We start from the raw sequence: 27183 nt of genomic DNA on the forward strand, positions 1-27183 counted from the left end.
CTGAAGGGAAGGTTTTTCACTCTACTGGTCCCACCCATCTCACCAAGCCACTGTGGAATAACAGTGGATGCACTCACTCTGCCTGACACACCTGCTTCCTAGCAGAGAACTTCCCAGAGAAGGAGCCTCAATGGGCTCTCAGCTGGCCCAAGCTGCTTGACTGAAGTGTGTATTTCACCACGAGAGCTCAATAGTTTCACCTGCCTACTGGTCTTAATCAGGCAGTTCTGGGCTTTCAAAGAAAACAGTTCTTATTTTCTTCCTACGTCAGTCAGATTTTCTGATAAAACTGAAATTTAACATTAAAAGGTCTTTCTTTTAGCAATAAAACACTTGTTATCTAATGTAAATTGTAGGTGAGATTAAGGTTCCAAAGGATCTTGAAGAAATTTCAATGAATACTTAGTGGGATTTTAGCAGGACTTACTTTGGGCACTCTGGTGTTCTAGAAGACATTTTAAACTTACAGCCTTCATATATCTGATAGAAATTACTCATTCTGACCATCTTACAGAACCTGCCTACTATGTGACTGCACACCATAACACTTCCAGGTGAAACCTCTATCCCTGGAGGTTTTTAAAATGAGAGTGGATATGGCACTTAGTGCCATGGTCTGGTAACCACGGCAGTAGTGGATCAGGGGTTGGACTTGATGATCTCTGAGGTCCCTTCCAACCCAGCTGATTCTATGATTCTATAAAACAGACTCCACAACTGAGCACCCACAGTGGCAGGGTGGAGTCAGGCACTCACCCGTTGGGCCGGAGGTCAGGCAGGGCCCTGTCCAGGGGCAGGCGGTCGCTCAGGTACGCGTTGTATCCGTAGTACTGGAACTGCTTCAGTGCGATACGTCTGTTCTCGGGACTGAGATCCTGGCCCCAGTGAGCAAAGAGAGAGGAGTCGGTGAACGGCTCAGCAGGATTGTCTTCCAGTTTTGGTGGAGCTTCTACGAGAGACAAGGACAAAACGAAACAATTTCAGATTTTTATTCCGCAGGCTCTAGGGCACGTTATTTTAAAAAGCATAACTTCAGAGAGAGCACCAGACAGCACTTGCTGCCAGCTTACAGCAGCCTGTAAGTCTTCCCCTTACATGCCCTCACATACCTCTTGTGGTGGTGTAACTATTAGTACCTAAGGCTAGAAATTTAATATTCAAAATAAAGTTATGCAGAGACAATTCTTTTTCATCACGATCTGACTAAAGGCCAGGAGTGATAAATCTAAGTGAATTAAATTTCAGAAGGATTCTTATCAAACAAGAATGTTATTTTGCTTTTATAGACAAAGATTTAAATTATTTTTTAATTTAAACTATTTCATTTCTGTCTGTATTACCTAGAAAAAGCTGAAAGTTTTGAAAGGGAAAAACAAAGACAGAGAAGAGTCTGTACAGAATGCACAAAATGGCTGCCCAAGTCCAAAGTGTAAAATAAGTTCTTTGAAACTACAGATTTAACAGATTGAAAAAATCTGTTTTAAATTTGGCATCCATATTTAAATATCAAACCATTTTCAGTCATTCAGTAACTTTATGGACCAGTTTACCAATCCAACTTATTTGAACTTTCAGTCCATATTTAGGTGCATGCGACATCGCTACTGGGATCATCACTTTGGGATATCTGTGTCACAATAAAAGTTTTTCATTCCACAAGACCACATCTCTGGCTGCTACGACAAACAGAGGAGAGGGGAGAAAATATACCTAGAGGTTAATTTAAGAAGAGCTCCAGTACAATGAAATCACAGCATTCATTCTCAATGTTTAAGTGCTCAGAAATCTGTTCAAGGTGACTTGTGAGGCTCTCTGTGACAGCACCATCCCACCCTCCAACCAGCCCTTTGGTCTTCACACAGCTGACCACACAACCTAACCCAGAGAACCCCTTGTCTCTGTGAACACTTTACACTACACCACTAAAGAAAGACCAACTGCCTTACTTGACCCCTATTTGTCAACAAAAATTAGAGCCTCACAAAGGAAAACCACCTTCATTTTCTGGAAATTTTAACTCTTTATCAACTGGCACCATAGCTATTAACTAACCAACCAAATAAAAAACTCTCTGAAGAGCCGTACTCACAAACAATAAATGTTTGATGGCACGGAGATTTATGAAAATAAAAGTGAATCTTTGCAAAGTCTTTCAATTTGTCCAACAGGGAGAAACTTCAGCTGTGTCCAAAGTCCTCCTCACTGTCCAGAGTCACCTACAGGCCTGATAGCTGGCTCAAGCTTCATGGAAACACCTAAAGACAAGCTTATGTACTAGTAGCATATGACATCAGAATCCTGACTCCCAAAGAACGTCAGGAAGCGTCCTTTGATCTCTCACTAAAAAGAACCCAAAACTCAGAAACATAAATTGAGAAGATTAAGCTGTTTGATTCGCTCAAGATGTTCTCCTTTTTCCCCTGACAATACTGACAGGAGACTAATGACACCTTCTTCCCGGCGTTACGTTCCAACCTCTGTAAGCACGTAATGTTTCTTTACTTGTCAAAGTACTGTCTCCCAGCCTGAATCCAGGAACTGGCTACAGTTCTTCGAAGATAAAAGACATGCTAAACCCTCAGCCAAAGAAGGAAACTATTCTGACAGGCCCTGCTACCACACAGATAAATGGAGGAGTGGAGTTCGTGCGTTCACATACAACTCTGCAATGGAAATTATGAAGTTTGATAAATTCAGATTGTTTTAGAGGGTCATAACTCAAGAAAGGCAGAACAGCCTTTAAATATCAGTCCAAAAATCACAGCAACATGGGAAGTCTCAGGTGTCTCTTAGTTGTAGTTGTTCGGTAACTACGTGAGCTCCACAAATCCAACTTGAATTTGCATGAAGAATTTCACAAACTCTTTTCACATTGTAAGAGATATTCAGATCAGGTGTGTTCCTGACCCTGGCCAGTAGAAATTAATGTAGCTCAGCACTTTTCAAGAATATGTACATTTGTGCTGATCAAGAAAACTATACAAGTATTTGTTCAACCTGTTGTGTGTTACAGTAATCTGCATTTCTTTAAATCAAGTACACTTTACCTGATGGTTTTAACTTCTATATTTATTACTACTCTTATGGCACAAGGCTATAGGATCCCCTCACATGCAGACAGCACACCAATGCATTAAGACATGTGAGTAAAAATAAGACTCACGATAAGAATAGTGCATGCATATGCATTTTTAACTACAGGCAGTGCCAAAGATAATTTTCCATGGATGAAGAACCATCTCAGAAACAACCACCTTCACAGAATCACACTCACACAGGTTTCTACTGAATTTTATCTAATGATTTTTTGGGCAAGAGTGTTTCCTAAAGTGATCTATCAGTCTCTTCTTGTTTTCTGATTGAAAAAGTGGTCAGTAATCCAGTTTGTATCTGCAAGGGTAAGATTTTCCAGCAACAGATATCTGTGAAGTTAGTTTACAAGCTCTACTCAACCACTTGCCAAATGCAGTTCTTTTTTGTATGCTAAGCAGACATGTTATTTCAATACATTATTCTACAGGAAAAAAGCATTAGCAAGAATTTTCAATTACAATTCCAATCAATGAAATTAAGCACACATCTCTGATGACAAAGTCTCTCTTCCCTCTATTTGGCTGAAAACCCTTGGGTGAAGCAACTTTATTCAGCCAGTCTCTCAGAGGAAATAAAAATAATTATTATCAGACCATCAGCTGCCTTTTGACTGGTCAACAAGTGTACTTGATGCCTTAGTCTCTGTAAGAAGATCTTGGCCTGAAGTCTCACAGCCAGTTCTTACCACTTGCTTCTACAATTGCTGAATGATCAGGGGAGGCAAAGGCTCAAAGGTGACCCATGAGTAGTACTGCCTGAAGCAATACAAAGGTAGGCACATTCATATGCTCTAAAAAGGAAAGATCAGTTCCATTTTTCCTGTGGGAAGGAATCTTGCTATCTGCAGCACATTACTGCAAATGTTATCATGAGGTTTTCCCCACATTAACTTTACCCACCAGGTGAAGCACCGTACACAGACACGAGCTTGGTGTTAACTCTTGGCAGATTGACATCTTGCCATTAAATTGATTAGTGCCAGAAATATATTACACAGGAGTCAGCTGGCTGTACACCTGGGCTGAAGAAGTCTCCTTTCAGAAGTGTGTCTGTTCATGGCCTCAGCATAGAGGTGGTCATACATTTACCTGAGTCAAAAGACCTCATAATTTGTATTCCAAAAGCATCTGGGTGTCATTGGTTCATACTTTCTAGATCATGTTTTCTAGTTATGCAATTAATCTTAATATAAATCCATTGCTTCATCTGATCTCACTGACCAGTCTCCAAGACAGAAATCCTCTTTCTATCCCTCATTATACAAAATTAGTCAAAGACACCAAATCACAAGATGCTACTAAAATAATAAGAGATGGGCATTTTGTTGTCTGTTTGATTATTGCTTGATTGTACAACTTCTGAAGAAAGTATTTGATTTATTACCAACTAACACAATAATTTAATTAAGAATTTGGGTTTAATCTCCAAAAAGCCTCTGAAGCTCATTAAGAAATATATTTTTTTTAGCTTCATTCAGATTTTGACTTTTCTTCCTAAGGAAGGTTACCATGAACAGGTTTGCCACTAAAAGAAAGGATCAAGTCAGAAAAGGGCTGCAAAAATAGTTGTAGAGACAGAATCAGATATGCTGTTTGTTCTTACTGGTCTGCAAGTTTAATTTTGGTTCTAGCCCCTCTTTGACTGCAGCTCTATTCACAAAAGCAGTAGTGTTTCATATCAAAGCTTTACCACTGTGAAAACGCCTTCCATGGAAACAGAACTGCTTTACAAAATCCGCAGTGTAACCTTATCTGCTGATTTCATTACGTGCCAGTAACAAGAAGGCATGGACAGAAAGTCAGCAAAGATATCCTATCTGCAAAAATGCCCCTATGTCAGCTAAAGACATGCAGAAGGCATCAATAACTGTGCTAAACTATACACACTCAGCTGTAATAGGTTGCTCACAAAAAGAGAAATGAGTTGGAAATGATGCCAGGATGTAGGCAGAAAGGCTTTGATCTTTGCCCTTCTGAGTTCTCCAGTGCTTTTCTCAGCCCAGAAAGGAAGGAGCACACCATGATTAGAGGTGATGCAGTAACCCTGCCTTACCCTACAAGGTGGACTAATGATGTGCACCTAAGTAGACTATCATTAAAGACAAAACAAACCTCAGCTCTCCGAGGGAGACTGGCTCCCAGCACTCAAAAAATCTATATTCTGCTTCCTGCAGGCAATAGCCTTTCAGCTTTCCATGGAAGGAAGGATCCTTTTATCCTTTTCCCCTATAGGTGCCCTTCATCTGTTAGGCAATCCATACCCCCTATACCCTCTTGCCAGAGGCTATTCTGTGTGACAGGTAAAAATCCCAGACTTGCATTGGGTCACAGTTTTTAGAAGTGTGAAAATTTACCTAAACTTTGTCTCACAACAAAACACACACAAGAAGATCCCACTTTCAAAATCTATTGTAAATCATGCCAAGACCTTATCAGAGTCCTTAAAAATTGCAGTTTGATGGTTCCTGTCTTGGAAGGCTGCTCCCATCCAGGACACTGTTATAAATCCTGTATCAGATGAATCAACCTCTGAAATGAAAACATCACCTCCTGTTATGTACAGTGTGATGAAACACCGACAAGCAACAGGAGAAACAGCTCACCAAGTTGCACCACTGCATCAGCCATAGAGAAAAGTATACTCAGAAGGCAAAAATTGAAAGTTACAGTAACAGTGGCAGACCTTCTCTCAGAAAAGTGATTTTACATATTCTCTCACCTCCCAAAAAATCACAACACTGCTGATGAGGTATCAACATTAATATTGTTTTGTGCTGTAAACGGAACTTCACTGTTCTGAATATTCAAGTTAATTCCCCATGTCAGTCTAGTTTTGTTCCTGAAAAAATGACTTTAGCAGAAGTGCACCTAAGAAAAAAATGAAATATCTAAGTGGGTTAAATTCTCCTAGTACTGCTTACTTACAGCTCAGTAAGTCATACTGAAGTTGCCAGGGTTCCTCAGGGAGACTTGAAAGAGCCTGTCAGACTCTGTCTGTACAGATGACAAAGACTAGCAAAAAAGCAATAAATCTGATCAAACTACATACAGAACATGCAGCTACCCTGAGAAGATTAAACTCAATATCCAGACTTTGCATATCCCATCACGCTCTGTAGTTAGTGTAAACACTGGACACATCAGACAGACAGGGAATGGGGAAAAACAACAACAACAACAAAAAAAGGTGATCCCCTCCTGACAAGCTGTCAGGAATTCATGATAACACTATGAATAGCAAACAATCAGATGATACTTTAAAGATTAAACTGCATATGACACCACATATAGAAGGAAATGCCAAAAACTCTCTCAACAAATTTTTGACATCTTTTAGAACTTGAAAAACAATTTGTATAATATGAATCGATATGTTATCTCTATGGCCTTTTAAAGCAGCCAATACACATGAACATTGGTAAGCTACTAGCATGCCATTAACATTTATTTTCTTTTGTTTATTAAAAAAAACCACACCAGAGTCTCTTGGAAAAATCTGATTTTTTTGTTGTTGTTTTTCTGATAAATAATCCCATGCTTATTTTGCATAATAGGGTGGAAACTCAGTCTGGTTCTGCTGCTTAGCAGAAGCCCTTTCTTTCCCTGAAGTCTCATGCAAGTTGTAGAAACAGAAACATCAGACTGTATTTTCCCTGTATGAATGAAACAAGTAAATATAAACCAATAGCCAGAGAGAGGCATTTGGAATCTTTACCCAGATTTACTCCCACACTAAAGTGCTCTGTGGGATTTTTTTCTCCTATATTTTTGGCCAAATGGGTTGTCCCAGCACCCTGTGCCCTGAGACAAATCTGTCTGGGTATTCCCTTAGCGACACTCACACCAAGCACACGCAAACGCTACACAGGGAGCCAAAACAGCTCCCCAGGGCAGAGGTGCTCCATGTCTCCATGGAATTCTTGCCTACACTCATATTACCTAGATTTTCCTATTAACTCTCCACTAGACAAGACCATGGGGAGTCAATCATTTGTCAAATACACACTCATAAAGGAATCAAGTCCATTGCATCCCACATTCTCCTTAATGCGCTGATTTGTCGTTTCCTTTCCAGGACTTCTGATCAGAAATATCAGATGTTTGGTGATAGAAAGATCCATGAGATCTTTGATTTCGAATTAAGAAGTTCTTATTATCAAGTCTTCTCAGATCTGAAATAATGGAATGAGGTAATATATTGCAAGAGACTGAAAAGGGGATGCTAACATGTACGTACTGAAAGCCAAGGACCACAACTCAGGTTCCTGCACAGCAGATGGACAGCCTGGCTATGGTTACTTGAATTTCAAGTAATGCAGGCAGAGCAGCAATAGAATGTGAGACTTGCAGTGACAATCCAACTCATGAAAAAGTCAGAGGGCAGTTCATTTGTGCTGAAGAGTCACCTAAGACTTGGCTTCACTTTGCTCAGGATCAGGGCACTTGCAACTGGAAGGGATCCAGATGCTCCTCCCAAGGAGAGCATCTGGTCCCAGATGCTGCAGGTCACTGGTACAGAATACTGCAAGACCTTCTGCTTACCTGAGTCATGTGTCCTGAACCTCACTTCATTTGACTGTTGATTGGGGAAGATGTCAGTCTGCAAACAAAGGCAGCTTTGGGGTTTTGACAACTGGATGTTTGTCTGACTTGGACAAAACTCTGCCTATTCTACATAATATATATGTGAGCATGGTCACCCAACAAGGACAGACATTCATGTAGAGAAGATGGATGTTTCCTGCCCTGGCAGACTTTGATAACCTAACAGTTCCCAGAAAGTCGTGGCACAGAAGTTACTTTACACTGAAGAAAGAGTTTTGAGGGTGACTCTCAAACTGTGCTCAGCACTAGAGGGCAGCATAAGAAACAGGAAAATTTGGTTCTTAAGAGAAACCTGAGGGTTTTGAGACTGCTTAAGAACTTTGTTAAAGGGCTCTCAGAACGACAAGCACTGCTAATTAACCAGCAAATTCTATTACAGTGGTTATTTCCTAAGGGTAAGAAAATGTATAGGAGAAAAATGAAATTCTTATTATGTCATCAAGCCAACACTAAATCATATTATGTGGGTGTAGGCAAACAACACTTTATAGGAAGAAGGTCTTGGTAAGGGCTCTACATTTCTTCTGTACACACTCGAACTAGCCTATTCTTATCCGAAAACACTATAAATCCTGGCCACTGTTGTTTCTACTAGATATGTTCTCACTACCAGGCTATTAAATTCCCCTCTAGCCATAACTGTGTCATGGATATGAATCAGGCTAGACAGGTCCCTGCATCATTCTGGTAAAGTTAACACAAAGTTACTACAAGACTGGATAACCCGAAATTGGGGTAAAAGCTTCTAACTTAGTGGAATGAGATTATCCAAGGAAATATATATTTCCCAGTAGAATCAATTCCCCCTCAGATGAAGACATAGAGCTCTCTGACAGGTACCACTATTTCACTTTTAAGGCTTTCTGTATTCATTGACATCAATATTTTGACAGAGACCAATCTTGTCTTCTCAAATGGGTAAAAGGCTGGCTTTCAAAAAACACACTATAAGGATATTGAAGACTAAGGAGTAACAAATTCCAAATCTTCAGACTTTCTAAAACATGTTTTTAAGCTTGTCCAAAGCAATACCCTTCTGCATTCCTCTTGGAAACCAGATTTTAAGAAAGCATAGATTCATTTGAAGCAATACTAAATTGCTTAACTGCAGACCTTCAAGATAAAGGGTGGTCAGAATGATTATTTATTGACTATAACCTAAAGGATTAAGGTTGTCTTCATCACAGGAAATACATTTTAAACTGCAAAATTATTTTCTCATTTCAAATAATTCTGTACTTAAGGCACTAACTTAAACTTGACCTGCAGGCAAACATGAAAAAATTTTTGGAATAACAGTCTAATAACACAGTAATAATCTGCCAAAAACTGCCTGAAAATAAATTTGGTGACTTTATTTCAGTTGTGACACATAAACTGCAGTGGAAGTGCCATGAAATAGTAGTGGTACCCACAATGGAAAGAGAGGAAGGAGGTGGACACAATTACCTCCCTAATTTTTCAGATAAGCAGCATGACAGCCTGGTCCCAGGTCATGGTTCTGGTTAGTACAAACAACCTCCCCCCTGCAGTGTTGATTAGATCAAATAGTCAAGGAAAGTGCTAAACCAATTTAAACTCATCATTTCTGATCTCTGCAGTTTTCTGAGAATTATGGCACTGACATGTTTCCTGTCTTGGATGAAAAAGACAGCATGTTATCACATGTAACAGCCACTTTTTAAATTATTTGTGACAATATTTTCAAAATTCCCGTGAAATTTCATTACAGTGAGCACTGTACAAACAAAAAGAAGAATGCACAAATTAAACCCCTATTTTGCAGAACAGCCAAGTGTTCAGTAACTTCACACAGAAACTCCACTGACTTTTGGTGACTTCATAAGACCTTGAACAATTGACTTACATGTGTATAACCTCCTACTTGGCCATTAGGTAAATTGGTTACACTGAGTATTTATTCCAGGTAAGAAAGAAAGGCAACAGAAATTCACAGATGAGAGACCAGTTTGCATTCAGCAAAGAGAGGTGCCAGAAATTGAGACTCCTTCTACTTGATGCTCAGTAACAAAGTTGAATTTCTAACAATGATTTTCCTCACTTCCTTATTACTGTGAAAGAAATAAGTGGAAACATGAGAGACCACTTACAGAAGGTCTGGTATTATGCAATCACATTACTGCATTTACAAGCATTTTTTATTTATAAAATGATGTAAAACAAAAATCTGAAACTGGGGGGGGTGTGTTGTTTTCTTTTTTTAATGCAGAGATTTGCTTCAGTTTTAACTAGAGTCAGATACCTTGGTTTAAACTGGAGTCAGATATGATGAATCAAACCTTCTTGGGTAAGGCCACATTGAAATACTGATCACTGGATTACAGGTATAGAGATTTCTGCTTGAAATTCACACCATTTTTGCCTCTGGATGGAAGAGGATCTCTCACACAAGCAATAAAGCAATAAACTGCGTGGAGACTTTGTTAGTTTTTTTGGCTTTTGTTTTGGGAGCAGGAGGGCTGTGGTGTGTATTTTTCATTTGTTTTGGTTGGTTTTGGTTGGGTTTCTTTTTTTTTTTTTTTTTTTTTGGCTCTGTTTGGTTTTGGGTGATTTTTCCCCCCCCATGTTTTTAATTACCATGGTTTAGGCTCAGCTTAAATAATAATTGTTCCTGCCTGAGACTCTCCTCCAGCTTCCTGACCAGATCCCATACTGCCCCTTTCTTCTCCCCCTCCCTTCCCAGAGAGCTGAAAGGGTGAGCAGAGGTTCTTCAAGAGACAGGAGAAGAGTGGATTTTAAAGACGAGAAGCAGCAGTAGCAAGCCCATGGATCCTCCAGCTGGACTCCCAGGACTAGACCAGCAGGGAGACAGGGAAAGAAGCCATTCCAGGCTGACTTCCAGCCTCCTCCTGTCTCCTCTTCCCAGCTGGCACTCAACTAATTCCTTCTAGCAGAGTTACTAAAATAATGAAAATACTTGTTCATTACATTCTCCTGTCATCAGAGTTGGATGAATACTGGAATATACAAGGCACTAGCATTCCTCAGTACCTAACAAGTATGGAAAGGTTTGCAAGGCAAGCTTGAAGGGTACAGATGTACAGTTGATAAAATCTGCATATAAAGAGCACTCTGCAAAGAGAACAGAATAAATCAAGCTCCACATCTGGGCTTAGGGTCAGAGACCTGTCCACGACACAGCACAGTGAGTTACCATGCAAGAAAGAAGATATAAAGATTCAGAATGTTGCACCTACTGTAACTGCACGTGTTCCTAAATTTAGGCATCTGTTAATGGGCTTACTAAAAAAGGAAACTCATCTGCATTTAATGAATGTCAGACCACATTTTCGTTTGGGATTAATAGAGTCTGCATCTGTGCAGTTGAGAGGATTTAAAAGCTCAGTGTGTTTTATATCATAAACCCAAATCTATGTCACCTGAAGTAAACACAAAAAGCACTTAACTATTTTGAAAACAATTTTGCCAGGAGCTGTCAGGCTGTCATGCTAATTAGTCCTGTACATACGGTTTTTCCTTTTACACCAAACTGAGCAGTCACACCAAAAGTGAGGTTCACATGAGGAAACAGAAACAAGCTCTCTTCTACAGTCACCCAACTCAAAGCACCAAAAATAGGCTTCCTATTTCAGTAATCATACAAAATGAGATTTTCTCTGCTTACCTGGCTGTACTGAGTTCCCTCAGATTAGTTCTACTTCAGAAATTTCCATTCAGTCCTCTGAGGAATTTTGTTTGGGCCACTTCTTTACAAACACAAAAATTTTAGAGAGTAGCAGCTCCCTCACTCAAGACAGCCTTTCTACTTTTCACAAGTGCTTCCAACATCACGATAAACACTGTGAGCTCTGTCACCCCTTCCACCAATCTGTGTCACCGGCACCGCAGTGTGCAGACACTTCGATAAGTGGGCCTGTGATTGACAGTGCTCCTATTTAAAGAGTACTTTTCAAACACTTGCAGATGCAATTGTACATGTTTGGAGCTTGTTCACACTTCCAAGAATTTTCCTAAGTTACCCCAAGAGACAGAGATGAGCTTCAGTTTTAAACGAAACCTGAAGAAATGCGAAGAGAAGCAGGGCTGTTTTGAAGAAGAGTTGGTGTGTGCTTCTGCAAAAGCATCTTCCATCCCCATGTACCACTGCTCTTTTCATGCTTAAAGCACAGGACACAGACACATGGAGGAGTAAGTACATTTCAAAGGTTTGCAAACTACACTGCACTAAAAAAAGAAAACTAAGCATAACATAACTTCTCCTCTTTGGAGAAAAACATGAATGACAAAATAAAAGCACTGTCCCATCTTTGATAGCAAGTTGAAGATTTGTGCTAATGCTAATTTCAATAATAAGCTGAGGCTATCAAGATATCAAGAATTCTCCTTGAATGAGTGAGAAAAAAAAATTAAAGAAAATGCAATCAAATTAAGTCCGAGTGTTTAATACATATTTAGGTAAGTGCTGTAAGACAATACTTTTAACAATTTTGGAAATAGGATAGTCAAAAACATGCTGAAAGAAGAAAACAGATGATAAAGACAACTAGCAGCCTGCATAAACAGAAGGCAAAGAGGAAATTCTAGATTACACCCAGTAAACACTTTGGTTTGTTACTGTTCTCAGCTGTATGCACTCTCTCTCCTACAACTAGGAACTCTGAGAAATATCTATTACCTGAAAATTTTCCTCTTCTAGCTTAACTTAGAAACTGCAGATAAAACGTCTTTAAACTTACAACATTCTGCAATTCCTTCGCAACTTTAAAAAGCAGAATAATTTAATTTTTTTTTTAATCTGCATTAATTTGACTGTTCCTCTGCTTCAGTTGTGTGAAGAACGGAGGCATATGAACAACACCAGCTCTGTGGGGTTCTGCTCCACTAGAAAAACGAATTTTTGCTGAGTTTACACAAATATTTCAATAATTCGATAAATATATTAAAAGAAGTCCACTACAGAGGAGAGTATCATGGACAAAGAACAAGAATAGAAAACTCTATAAGCATTGTTATTCCTCAAGACAAAAGAAAAAAGATGGACTCAGTTCTCACCACAACACATGATTGCCCATGGACTTTGATGACAGTTACATGAGGCAAGAACTGGACATCGAGGGTCACTCACTGCAAAGAATAATTATTTAATATTTATTAAGCAGCCTGAAGAGACAAAATCATATTTGGTTTATACTGCTCTTTACAACACACCAGCTTGACTCCTCAGAAGATATTTTTGTCAGTTCTATGGACAGAAGAGTTGTGAAGCCATAAATTATCATCATGGGGCTGGAAAAGGTGCAGTGGCACGATTATTACTGTTAAGAGAGATCTAAAAGCTTAGAACATCTGAGGAGCTTCCAAAACAGGTGCTGGTGGCTACAAAGGATAGACACATTCCACTATCATTCACATTAGAAAGTAAAGACATACAGAGGCAGCTGGTTATTTCTGCTTTGGGTTTTTTGGGTCTTGTTTTTTTAAAGTCATCACAGCCCTGCCAGAATTTTAACAAAAACAAACAAACAAAGAAAAACCAACAAAACAAACAAACAAAAAAAATCCACATGAAAGTACAGCTAGACTGGAGAATGAATCAAACTTACAGACAGAAATTCAGTTTTAAACAGAAACAGAAAGCAAGAAGGAAAAGATGAGGAAGCCAAGAAAAACTGGAATTGCTGCCAAAATAGGAAAATAAAGGAAAATTCAATTTATTATGCAAGATACAGAGGGCAATTTAGTTAGTAATTTCTCATCATAGGACTACAGATTTCCCTGCAGATCTGTGTGACTTTAGTTTGAGGAGCACTATTTGAAAAAGTCTGAAATTCACAAATCAACCTCTTGTAAACGTGCTAAATCAACACAGAACAGAAGTAGAAACATCTTCTACAGTTTTTAATTTATTACATTTCTTGCAACATAAACCAAAGTTATACTCTGCTAAAATTCAGCCATGTCTGTTTTCTTCCTGTCCTCAGGTCACATCTGATTATCAGCTTCTAGTAAACCCACAAATTAAAAAATATGAGGGGAAAAAGCCCCATCCCTTGAGTGGGTGTGTATTTTGAGACTGTAAACAAATTCTCTACTTTTCTACTTTTTTCCTAATAACACTGTGTATCACATATCCTGAAGGGAAATACAGTTGTTGATTAAAGATTAACGGTTGTTCTCTTTGTGTAAGATAAAATCAAGACTCTTTCTTAAGGGCAGTTTCAGTCCTTTCAACAGTGCTCACCAGCACTGCACCCCAATTTAATCCAGGGCAAAGGACTATTGTATCTGCTACACTGCACCTTCAAAAACATCATCATGTCACTGAGTTACCAAGAAATACTCTTATTTATTGAGTTAGCCACAGTACTTCTGCAGACAGCGTGTTCTTCAAATTATGCTTATCACCAGTATGGTCCAAACCTACTCACTGTAGGAACACAGGAAAAAATGACAGTTGGATGTGTAATTGAAGAAATGCTCCATTTTATGATTTCCGTAACATAAATTATATATATATAAATATATATATATTCAAAATAATAAATTATATATACTATACTCGCAGCATGCTTTATACAGGAGAAGACTGAACCTAGCAACAAAGGCATTTTTAACTTCATGTTGTTGCTTCTCTGGGAAGTCTTTCGAAAGTTTTAATAAACATCATTACATTTCACATCCTCTTGTGTTTTCCAGCAAAAAAATCCTATACAAAAGAAAAGAGTCTGGAATTGATTGTAAAATAGTTTAACAACTGGGCAGACAATGATCTTACCACACTCACACCCTTCAGTTGGGATGCTGACAGTCAGATGTCAGCATGTCCATTATGGAGCCACTCAGGCAGGCAAGAGAAAATGCAAAGGGCATAGAGCCTTGTCTTGAATTCTGTCTCCCTCAGTGATTCACTATTCCTGCTAGGAAGCACCTCCTTTCACTTGTGAGTCACAGCTCCGAATGCTTCCTTGGATTTATGTGTCCACACGTTCTCTCTAAAATGGTCCTCTAGGCCTGACCCTCCTCTCTAAGCTGTTTGGAAAAAGGTCTTCCTTTTTACCCAGGGTTAGGCAGTAAGAGCAGGATACAAACCATTCCAATTTCCTTCTCTCTCCTGTGTAGAGTGGTATGAGCTTACCTCAAGGCTGTACTGTGGGATCCGTGACAAAGCTGCTTAGATGAATGGGATCATAAGTACTGCTACTGATTTCTACCAGATAAAGACCTAGAAGAGCATTTTGAATAGTCTGTTATAGGATAAATTCTCATCTCAGCTATATCAAAATGGACAAAAGTTCAAAAAGCTGCCAAAAGATACCACAGTTACATTTCATGTAGCTGCACAGAAGTATTTTCTACCAATTCTTCTGTTCCACTGGGAAAGAGAGTAGAACCAGACCTGGATCCTACAGTCTGTGCATTATGAAGAGTGCATTTAGTAGATATCTCATCTACACATAATCCCAGACAGGTGGTTACTAATCCTGGCTGTTTGAAGTAGAAACAGAATTATCCAGGAGTGTTAGCAAACTGCAACAAAATGCCTTAAAAAAAATGAATAATTAAAACTGACTTTCACCAACTTTGTAGAATACCTTTAATAATAGACTTTATTATTTATATAATAGACTTTATTATTTATAATAAGGGACTTTATTATTTATTATCATTATTTCAGTAGAGACTATTTAGGCTAGACACCAGAAGAACATACTCTGATAAAACACCAGAGAATTGTGAGGCATTCAGTTCTGAATTTCCATAATGCTTTTAGGAATTGCTGAGCATGATAACAGATTTCATTAATCCTGAGGTTATGTCCAAAATGAACAGTGCTTTTTTCATTTGCTCCACCTGCCCAGCAGGTGTTTAAAATCCACAGGGCTTGTGAATTAATTACCGATGAGTCACTAGGGTGGGATGGGCTAATTAAACTCTATTTGAAAAAGAAAAGAATGAAGAAATCATTTTACCAAAAGAGTTAGGATATTAGCTGCAGAGTAGTAGTGAAGGAAGAAGTTCTAGACACAGTCAGCTCTGAATAGAAGACTTGAGAGGAGCTGATGTCCCTTTGGAATAACTGTTCATCAATGAATCCAAGGATTTTCTACATTTGCTGTGGAAGTAATTTTCTCTAACAGCAAATGAAGTTTCTTAACAGTTTGTTTCCAATTAATCTTTACTCCTGGAGAAAAGCTGCCCTTTAATACTACAAACTTAAACACAGTTGGCATAGATTGACAAAAATCAGTAAAGATTCCAGGAATTTTGTCAAAAATCCTAACTCAAGGCAATGGCAGAGAACTAAATTTCTTACTCAGAAAATGGAATCTGGGATATTTTCATCCAACAAAAATAAATAATTATAAGATAAATTGAAGCAAATTAGAAAGCAGAAGGTAATTTCCCTGGCAGGAGAACTAAAGCTCATTGCCTTAGTCTTAATCAACAGCTCCAAACCTCAGCTGGAAAAATTTCCTAAGGAAGCCCCACAGAGTATTTCTTTGTGTCACTAGGGAAGAGGATTTGGCAAGCCTGCTGAGAAGGCATGGCTTCCTCCATGAGCAGAGCCACAATTTGGCTGCAACATTGTAATGAATCTGCTTCTCTGTCCCTCTGACTAAAATGCACACATGAGCTTTCTCTCCACATTTAGTCAATGGTCATTGTGTGAAAGAGATCAGCAGGTTCATAATAGTGTTGAAAATTTAACTCTAAGTTCACTTTTGCATGTCAAGGTCATTTACCAGGAAAATACATCATCTTTTTAAGAGTTTACTGCTCCCAGATAGCAAGTTTTTGGTGTGCTACCCATGCTGGTAAGCTTGCCAATGCTTACCCAAACACTGCTGAAAGAAATAGAGACCAACAGCAAGAAAACTCCTATGTTAGTTTGACTCCATCCTAATTTTGGAATAGCATCCTATTAAAAGGTTCAGCAGAGGAGTGTTTCTGACTGTAATTAGAGTCTCTCTGCAGCTGCACCTATGCCAGTGCAGGAGTTTAAAAATACATGCATGGAAATGCTGATGAGACCTTGCTCATCTCATATAATTTACATGAGAGTAGGTTAATCAGAATCAGAGTACTGAGCAGAATCTTGTATGGTTTCTTCTCCAATGAATGTTGTTACAGAAGGTTCTGTCCCTTCAGACATTTGCTCTGATAACTCTTCTTTGTTTATGTACTTTCCTGCCAAAGACCTAGCAAGCTGTGGAGGAACAGACATCTGTTTTTCCATGATGAGTTTTCTGGCTCATTTACCACCAGGTTTTCCAGTTCTGAAGTGCTCTAAGAAATCCAACCAGAGATACCAGATTTCTATTTATTCAGGTCCTCAGCTTCACCTACAGTCAGTAGATTTGCCCATTGGTATTTTCCTGTAAACTCTCCAGTCTAATTTACCACAATCTTCATAATCAGAACTTTCTATGCCTGTTCATGATACATTCTCAGTATTTTCTTTTTGTCTGTTCCTCCTGACATCTCTAATTCCTGACTTTGGCCTGCTTTCATAACAACTATGGGGCACCGGGGATGTGCACAGTTACAGTTCTGTAACACTGGGAAAGTTACTTAGACACCAAAACATCTCCACCCTAAAAAAGTGCCTAGCCTTCAATGCAAAGAGCTATTCCCAAGATAGCCTGTTGCCTCAGATAAGGAGAAAAAGGAGAAAATGCTGAAATTTAGGAGCCAAACTCTACACAACCACATGCACATCCTTTGGCCTCCTGTGGAGGATGATGGTTGCACTGGGAACTTAAGACTAAGGGTATTTTTCTCCTGTTGCTGCTCATAGTATCCTTCAAAAGTGGTAAAGGAAAAAGAGGATTTAGTTTTCTGCCTAAAATAATTCCTTGATTATCTTTGCACAACTGAGCACTGGCAGAAAAGCCAGAATGTTTTCCCCGTGGATCTCATTTTGCCATTGTAAAACAGGAATAGCACTTCTTCCCCTGCCTTGGAGGAGTATTAAAACAAAGCTACAATTCAGAGCTGCTCAGTACCAGCCACCACTGAAATGCCTATAAAACCAATAAAAATCCTCTTTCCTCTCATTAGCAAAGATGTTGAGATCATCCATTTTTCACAGATTCCTCTGCATCAGCAGCCAGTCTGCATCACCAGCTATCTTCAATTACTCATTGCCCTGTCCCCCAAGAAACCAATACTGATGATTTTGGTGTCAAAGTTTCCAAGTCACCAGCCTCCAATATCTTCTGTATCACAAGGAGCAGATGTCTACCACTATTCCATCTCCTTAACTAGTAACAGAGGATTTGTTTTGTGCATAACTAGATTTTTCCAACCTCTTCGGGGTTTGGTTTGTGAGGAATATTTGATATTCCAGAAGTACTGTCATGTGACAAATAGTCACATGAACTCAGATATTCGTTGTTTTACAGCCTGGTAAAAATTTGATTATGTGAGCAATTGTTATCAAGAGGGTATCCATTCCCAACTGACCTAATCATACAGTATAAAAAGAAGTAAAAATGCTAATTTTCAAGTTAGAATATACTGCACTCAAATAATTTTGCTCAGGCAAAATCCTTTCTTTAAATTATCCCTTTTAGCTCTAACACCATGTGCACTTTGCTTAATTACACAGCCAGCTTTACCCCTCTCTTTTCCCATTCTCCTTTTTTGTTTTTCCTTGCTCAGAGGTATGCAAACCATCTGTGCAGAGAACATGGTCTAATAACTATCTGCAAATCTGTTCCCTGCAAGTGGCAGCACCAAAGCTGTGAGGCCAAACAGTACCAGCTGCTTGCAGGAGCCCAGGTTTGCACGAGGGCTCTTGGACTTGCTCACTCCCTGTCCTTTTCTGTGGACAATACATGAAAATACCTGAAGATTTCAAGGGTCTCATATTTCTGTTGGGGTCAAACGTACCTGCACATTGTTTGATTTTATAACACCAGAATGCAGTGTTTGAATTTAAATGCCAGTGTTTCAAAGAGCCGAGTTTTGTATCTGTTGTTTCTTTGAGAGACAATGTCCAGCAGACATCAGAGCCATACTGAGAGAACTTCTGAGCTAAAGTTTTCCCCAATTACTTGAATAAAATCTATTTTAAATAGAAATACTGACATTTATTCTCAACATACTGTCCAATACATATATTTTCCATATATACAGAACTTGGTTACCCACAGAATAGTTTGAGTTGAAAAAGGCCTTTAAGATCATCGAGTCCAAGTCTTAAACCAGCAGTGCCAAGTCCACCACTAAAGAATATTAGATTTTTTTCTTTTACTATTTATGTCTATTGACAAAGGGAAAAACCTTCATCACAGAAAGGCTAGTAAGTGTTATGATTTGTTCTAGACCACTAAAAACTATTCTGAAGTGCTACTGAAAAGATACTCAAATTTTATTCTCACAGCATTCGCATAATGTAGAAACATATGCTTATTTTTATCACTTTTTTTTTGTAAGATTTAAATGTTTGGGATAAGTGAAGAAACTCCAGGGAATGGAGTTTCATGCCCCACATCTGAAGAGGAAGATTTCAGGGTTAAAAGATACATACCTGGTCCACAAAAAACCAAAGCATATTTATACAGCCTTTGAAAGCGTCTGCCTTTAAATTTTGAAATTGCTTTCTCTTAGATTATATTTTGAAAATCTGGTTTAGAGATTTACATGAAATGCTTTATGTTATTTTTTTTCAACTAATTTAGTAAATGTGAAAATTATAGACCTAAAGTGAGATGCTACTCATACAATCATATCACCAGCCAGCACTTACTTTTTAGTAAACATCACTGTTTATGTTACAGGATAAACACTGACACAATCTTACTCTGAATACTGCTGGTGTAAAGAAGAGATGCAGCTTTTCAACAAAAAGTGTTGCAACTTGAGCAAAGACATACTTTCAACCAAAGCTAAAACCTCTCTCAAAAGAGTCCTTTTTTCCATCTCTGAAAAAAAAAAAAAAAAAAACAAACTAATTTAAATACACTCAACAGACTCAGAGGAGCTTCTTATTAAAGGTATTTTTCTCTGGTAGCACTCACACATTGATGCTCAACAGCTTCCAACCCTTAAGAAAAACCATGTTCTATAAACCATTATGGTAACTTCTTTTAAACTTGCATTTCCTATAAATAACATTATTCTTAGCATAACCCTAAGTATTAGCATATTTCTTGATATATTTCTTAAAATATATTACTGCCAAGGTAGGGAATGGTAAAAGCAGAGAACAGTTAAGAGCAAGAAAAGGAAGCACTTTCATTCCCTCCAACACATCAAAAAGCAAAGCAGAGCTACTGTGTGGAAATTAGTAAATTATGCAGGGGGGAAAAAAGTCAATATAAATCTGTTTTGTTTTGGAGTAAAAGGACATTCTACATGTCAGTGTTGTTCCTCCTTGTGTTTTCAGCAATGACTACTCAGATCTTCCTACTGGGGACTAACTCAGCCCTTGCTAATTTTTAATTTTAAAAAGTGCTAAATTCTAAACCACACCTTTGAAGCAAACAGTCCTTAATGGAGCAGATAAAACATAAAGGGATATTGAAACAGTAATTCAAACATTATTTTAACATTTAAGGGAAAGGAATTATTCTCTCCTGAGTATCAGTTAAACGAACAGCTTTATATAAGATATATTCAAACTACAAGCCTTACCAAATGATATAACATATCTTCCCAAATGGTAACAAGACATACTGACAGAAGAAAATAGTGCTGGAAACTAAGGTAGGACCCAAAACTTTGTTTCACTTGTTGGATGATTGCACCTTCCTGATTCTTCACTGGATTTCTGAGGTCTACCTTTTAACATGATCAGCTGTTTATCTTCTACCCATACTTGGCAAACAAAATTAGGTGGCTTGGATTTATGCAAGCTTCTTCACAGAATTTCCATTTATAAACATAGAATTTAATTTTTTAATTAAATATTTCCCATTAGAAAAGAACAGGAGAAAGAGGAACGAGATTTTGTCATATTTGTCACATAATTCCATTTGATGTCATTCCTCTTCCAGTGATTTCTATCTGCATAATTTAATAGTTCATTATCATATTACAGCCACTGAATCTCAAGCAGCTGCTAATGATCATATTTCAGAACCTGTTAGCATCCACTTGTTATGATCTTGTTCTTCCCACCTTCCTTCTGAGCCACTTTCAGCTGGTCAGTAGGAGGAAAAGTGTTATTAGAATTAAAATAGCAGGGTAGAAAACTTGCACTGTAACAACCAACATCCTAAATGTTCCGGTACATGTCTTCAACCATCATAAATAGGTTTCTGTGTAGCTTTTAATAATACTTTATATTAGACTCTATGTGCATTATTTAAAAAACAACCATATAAGTTAAGTTGTTGGAGCTTTTTCTTCTTGTCTTTTCAAACATTTAAAAGAATGCCTTTCCCTGTAAGGGAAATAGTTCTATATTTGGACCTAAAATCATTAGTATTTCTTTTATGTCAGATGCTGGCCAAATCATACTCTAACTATTAAATAAAAACAGTCTTTAGATAAAGTCAAGAGTATAAGTGCAGTTAATTGAGCATGAAAACACATATAGATTCCTCAGCCAGACAACCGAGCTGGATTTTCTGCCCCCCATCTCATTTCCCCCCCTCTTCTTCCTCAGAGCAGCTTCCAAACAAGTCACTGCAATAAGCTGTAATATTTATCCTATGGGACTTTGTGAAAAACGAGCTCTGGAGGAATGAAGGCCCCACAAGGGCATTTGCAATTTCATCGTAATTGCTGTTGATTCTCCTCTCCATGATAAATCCAGGCAAAGTCAGGACTGTTTCCAAGGTCAGAGAGGCCACTCTGCATTATTATTAAGACTAATGCCTATTTACACAAAGTTGTATCTCAGAATTTATTCCCTCAGATCAAGAAAGCTAATAATTCTGTAGCTGATTAAAAAGAACCCCAAATCTGTGTGTAATTTCTCTGTTAACCCAAAGAACAACCTGACCCTCAATCTTCAGCTTAACAGCAAAAGCAAAATCACCAGGGCCACGTGGATCTCTAGCTTCCATTCAAACAAATAAGTTTGATACCCAAACTTATCCTTTTCTTAGCTTATTTTAGATTCAGTATTTAATCCAGAATTGACTGGGATATGTTTTCCTATTGTTTTCCTGCAATATTTTTTTTTTGGTACAATATGTTTCACAGAATCATAGAGTATCTTGTCTCAAGTTGGAAGAGATCCATAAGGATCATGAAGTCCAACTCCCTGCTCCTAGCAGGACTACCCAAAACTAAATCATATATGACTAAAAGCATCATCCAGATGCTCCTTGAACTCTGCCAGGCTTGGTGCCATTGGCACTTCCCTGGGAAGCTTGTTGGAGTGCCCATCCATACCTATATTTACCTTAGAGGAAGTGACTTTGAAAAAATGCACCTTGTAATTCTGCATGTCTGGGTCTGTAATATGTAGAAAAATGTGACTATCTGGTTGTCTTTGCTACATGCTACAGACTGCCATGGCCTGATGAGTCTTATTTTCTTGGTGACTTATGTCTCCCTCAACATTGAACAACAGTTAATTCTGAACATGTAAAAAAAAAAAAAAGGGAACATCAGGCAGAAATGTACCAGAGAGTTTGTTCTAAGCAAAAAAAATGACTGTAACCAAAGACACTGCAGAAAAAAACAAACCTTTGGATGAGATCCACAAGAAAATCCTGGTGTTTATTACTAAAAAAAAAAAAAAAAAAATCTCAATTTTTAAGGGTACATGTATTGCAGGCCTATTATATATACCAATTTAAATACATATTAATTTATGCTTGACTGATTAGGTATATCATAATCTATTATGGTATTCAAATATTTAAGAATGTTTTGCTATTTACATTTTAAAAACATGTTTTGGAATAGTTAAGGGTAGGAGTAAGTGGAACATTCCTACAATTTCTGCAATGAAAACATTTTTTTAATCAGTTAAAATTCACTGAAGCAAATATATTCATGCAAGCGTTTAGCTTAATTTTAGATGGGATTAATTACTTGGATGAAAATTCAAAAACTTTTAGAAAGATCATTACTCTTTCTGTGAAATTAAATACCAAACTGTTCTCTTAATAAATGGAAGTCTTCATGAAAAGCCAAGGAGAAACTATTGAATGAGAATTTAGATTAGCTTTGAGAATTCCGTCTTCAAGTTAGGAAAGCCGTTTGCATTCCTATCAGCCACCAGCACTATCAAGCTCATTACTTAACGAGGGCAATCCAGCCTGTAAAACCAACTGGCAACTCAGAAGAAACAGCTTTTAAGTCAAGAATGCTCTCTGGTGACACACTACTGATAATGATTCCTATGTCAATGGCTATGAGAGATGCAAAACATGCAAAAGCCAGAGATTTTATCTGCAAGGTTGGACTATCACATGTACATAGTACTCCCCAGAATACAAAGGAAAAGATTACCTGATTTTAGTAGTTACTGAGTGCAATTACGTATTCTGCACCTTGCAAAAATTAAAGTGATCCACTAAAAAAAAAAAAAATATTAAAAGCATTTTCCATGAGTTTGATTATTCTATTTATGCTTCCCTTTAAGAGCCCATAAAGCAGCCTGGGAAACTACAGTCCCCCATACTGAGAAACTTGGTGATGATGCTGACACATCAGCTTACTGATTAGCACATACTCTCCACTTGCAATTATGCTTTGCTGCTTTTTAAAGTCTTTGTCAATAGAAATCTCTCTACAGCTCTGTGATGTTCCTGATGTGCCATTAAAACTTTTATCATATTTATTACCTATCCTGAAGACAATTCATGGCAACAGTCTTTCCAAAGAGTATTGCTGTTAATTTATATTACTCAAGCCCAACTCTGACTTGAAAATTTTACTTGATGGACATTCATTTTGGAAAGTTGATACCTACTGTGGAAAGGTTTCATACAGTTTTAAAGGTCTGACATAGTAACAAGTAAGCTAAGCTCCCTTAAACAACAAGGTACATTGCTACTTTCTTGCAGAATTTGAAAAAAAATTTCCTTCTCAAGAGCAGAAAAGCTGCCTTTATTGTCCTTTGAAAAGTTCCCCCTCTTTGTCCACAGCTCTGAATGTGTTACTAGGATGCCTACACTTCTGAATGTACTATAAAAACATCATCCCACTGCTACTCTTCAGTTTGTAGATATGATTTACAGTCACAATATTTGTTTATGAATTTCCTTATCCTCCCACCTGAACTTCTGCCCTCCACCTGAAGCTCATCTCTTCACAAATACTGCTCTGCAATAGTCCTCTCTGGGGCACACACCACCATTTAGGCTGGCTGTCTCATGGTGCTTTTCTTTGATTCTCTCGTCAGATTTCCTTTGGAATGATGCCTGTTCTTCCCTAAAAAGCTCAGGACCTTTTTTTGGTACCTGTACTTGCTTTGTACACCATTCAAAAACATAGTGGCTGTAACTTATCTGGAAAGGGTCAGAGGAGATTTCACCAAACCAATGCAGGAAGATGATAAATCCTTTGCTCCCAGCACAAAGGGACCCTCAGACTACTCCATCTTAAGAGACCATTTTAGGTCAAAGAGAAGACAAGACTCGGTGTGTAAATTAAGGGAGAGAGACACACTGGCTTCTTTTTCCCTTCAGGCTCTGTCTCCTGCAACTGTTTTATCCCCCAGTGGAACCACCAGAGAAAACAGCTCTGGAGGGGTTTTTTTCAGCCCCCGTGCAGACTCCTGCCACCTGCACTTCCTCTTTCCAGGAACAAGAGTGCCTTAATTCCCACTGTACCATGTGGACAAGGACAGGTGCAATGTGATGCCAGGATACCAGTTCTGTCCAATTTGCCAGAACATCTTGTCTTCACACATGGACAGAACTTTCAGGGTACCATTCTGAAAACAGTGCAGCTTGTTAAAATACTCTGCCAAATCCCACAAGACACGCTGAACAAGACCTAGCATTGAGTAAAAAGTAGTGTTAGGAGCACTGGGATGGATTTTATAGGACTAGATATCGATTGTGCTTACTTGCAAAAATTTTTTTAAATGTATTACTTGTACTGATTCAGAAGATGAGAAATGATCCATATTTTATTATTTGCTTACATTTTTGCAAAGCCATCACTATGGCTAGCAAACAAACCTGCAACAAACAGCTTTCAAGAAGGTACTGGCCAACTGACAACCTGAGAAATAGTGACAGCAGAATGAAGTTATCTGCCACAAGATACACCTGGCTTGAGAAGCTGTGCCACAAATACATGTCAATTTGGCAGATGGGGGAAGAAGCAGCTGATGCAGACAGATAACCTTTTATCTCTTTTAAAGCATCTTGAAGGTCAACCAAACACCCACGGTGATTTTGAGGTGTTTTGATAGCTAGGTAATCCTCATACAGGGAGCAACAGCAGCGAGCCCAGCAGTATGATGTCCTGGCACAAGCATTTAACAAGCAGCCTTGTTTTCAGAGGAAAACACTAATTGACACGAATGCAACTTGTTTAAGTCAAATTTGCTGAGTTGTATTCAGTTTTAATCCTTTCAACCATAATAATAAATACAAGTTCAGTGCTCTAACAAAACATTTCCACTTCCACACACCAAGCTGAATTCACTCATTAGCTGTAGCATTATTAAATCCTCACTGTTCAGTGACTTGGTTAGGAATGCATTTTGGCAACTGCTCTAAGGAACAACAGATTCCACTGCTCCCTTACAGTCTCAAGTATCAGGACAGATGTTCTTAGCTTCTCTTCATCAAACATACATGCTAGCTACCTCTGTACAGCTCAGTTGTACTTGTGCTCCTAATGACACCCACTGGGAGCTGGAAACACACAGCCTCATCCAGTATTCCCTACAGCAAAACAAAGACATTGATTTTCTAGTTCAAGCAATAGCAGCAGGTCGCCTCATTTTCTTGCCCAGTTTCATCTTCAGCAAAACATTTGCATCTTTACAGTTATTAACCTCATCACTCCATGGTATTAAACAATATTCTATTTTTCAATTTTAATAGAAAGCTCTGTCATTCTCTAATATTTAGCTTGTGATTCTTTGGTGGTAAAAATATCATCTATCAGGCACTCAGCTAAGAAAAAAGCTCTTTTTTTCTGTTCAAGATCTGTTTTGTAAAACTACAGGTAAGTTTGGCATGTGAGTCCCACAATGTAAGTGATCAAAACACAAAAATGTCATCAGCCTCAAGCAGCAGACAAAGCCTTCCAAAAATGAAGCCTGCAGTTGCTGCTGAACTGGTTAATAATTAGCACATGGCATTGACATTAAGACAATAATTTTAAACCCTTTAAATAGATCATGTCTTTCATATGGTGTAGAATACGTATTTTTTTTAAATTTAGCTTTTTCCTGCTTCTGTTATTTGTGTTGAAAAACTAGCCTGGGACCAGAAATAGAGAAGAAATGCTGAAAGAGAGTAAATGAGATACAGCAACTGAAATGAAAGACCCTCGAGCATAACACAGTGGTACCCACCTAGCCAGTTCTCTTCTCAACCTGTTGGACTCTGCAAGGCTGTCAAAGCAAAACTTAACATCTCTTAAGAAAAATCCAAGAGTACCCACCATACTTGATAATCAAATTTTTAGCTGAGACAATGTGTATTTATACATGTTTTGTAAATGCTAGGTTTGTTTAAAGCACTGGCAGCTGCAGTTTTCAGAAGATCAAATAGAATAACAAAAAAACCTCAAGAAAGATTACCATTGTCCCAGAGAGTTTACAAAATGAAAAGTGAGTTGTGAGGAGAGGAGAGCATAAATTTTACAGTGTTTTTTGATTTCACACACTGGAGAATAACCTCAATCAGATTCCTTACCTGCAAGGAACAGAATCTGTCTCTGCTTCTTGACAGCCACAGACTGTGATGGGCAGCCTCCTCCCAGCAAGCCTTTCTACAAATGGATTCCTCTAATATTGACCATAACCCAGCCATGGCATCTGTCAGCTCCATCCTGTCCCAAATTCCCCCACCTCAACCAGCAAATCCATACTTGTTCAGCCTCACAGAGACAACATGGTGGTGGTTCAACAGACCAAAGTGGGACTCCAGTTCTACTCACAGCACAACTGTGTACTCCCACCCTCACTTCTTAAAATACCTTCCTAGTTACTACATCTGCACTTTTTCAAGCTTCTCAGTACCTAAAGCCTAATGTTTAAATAACTGCCCATCCCCAGGAGAACAGGCAGGATTTTCTGCCATGCTCTTTTCAGACTATATCATGGGAGTAGGGCTTTGAGTGCATTTCAAACAAGACAGTTTTGCTTAATAAAGGCCACATAATATAAATAGCCTTGTATTCTGCTCCAGCTGTGCAGAAACACCTGTGAAACACAACAGATTTAAGATATGTCCCATCCCAAACCAGTACATTGCCAAAACAGATCAACACTCCACAGTAACTGAGATAGGACTAAGCTTGCAGAAACACCTCTGAAAGCTGAGCAGCTCAGAAGGTGCTTCCATTCTCTGCTCACCTATCTTTTGGGTTTTGTCTTTTTGGTTTTTAATAACAATTCACAACT

The 27183-nt window shown here is 38.4% G+C and overlaps 1 protein-coding gene across 2 annotated transcripts in view; it reads right to left on the bottom strand.

The window, feature by feature from the left end:
• The window catches only part of GALNT18 (polypeptide N-acetylgalactosaminyltransferase 18), a 225929-nt gene that overhangs the window by 119791 nt on the left and 78955 nt on the right, over window positions 1-27183 (bottom strand). For both annotated transcript variants that reach the window (XM_018076080.2, XM_018076079.2), the window contains exon 3: window positions 757-949. In XM_018076080.2, coding sequence (XP_017931569.1) covers window positions 757-949 — 193 coding nt within the window. The remainder of the gene's footprint in view (window positions 1-756; window positions 950-27183) is intronic.

The sequence above is a fragment of the Manacus vitellinus genome, unplaced genomic scaffold (genome assembly GCF_001715985.3).
Source record: "Manacus vitellinus isolate BGI_N305 unplaced genomic scaffold, ASM171598v3 scaffold_30_pilon, whole genome shotgun sequence".
Lineage (NCBI taxonomy): Eukaryota > Metazoa > Chordata > Aves > Passeriformes > Pipridae > Manacus > Manacus vitellinus.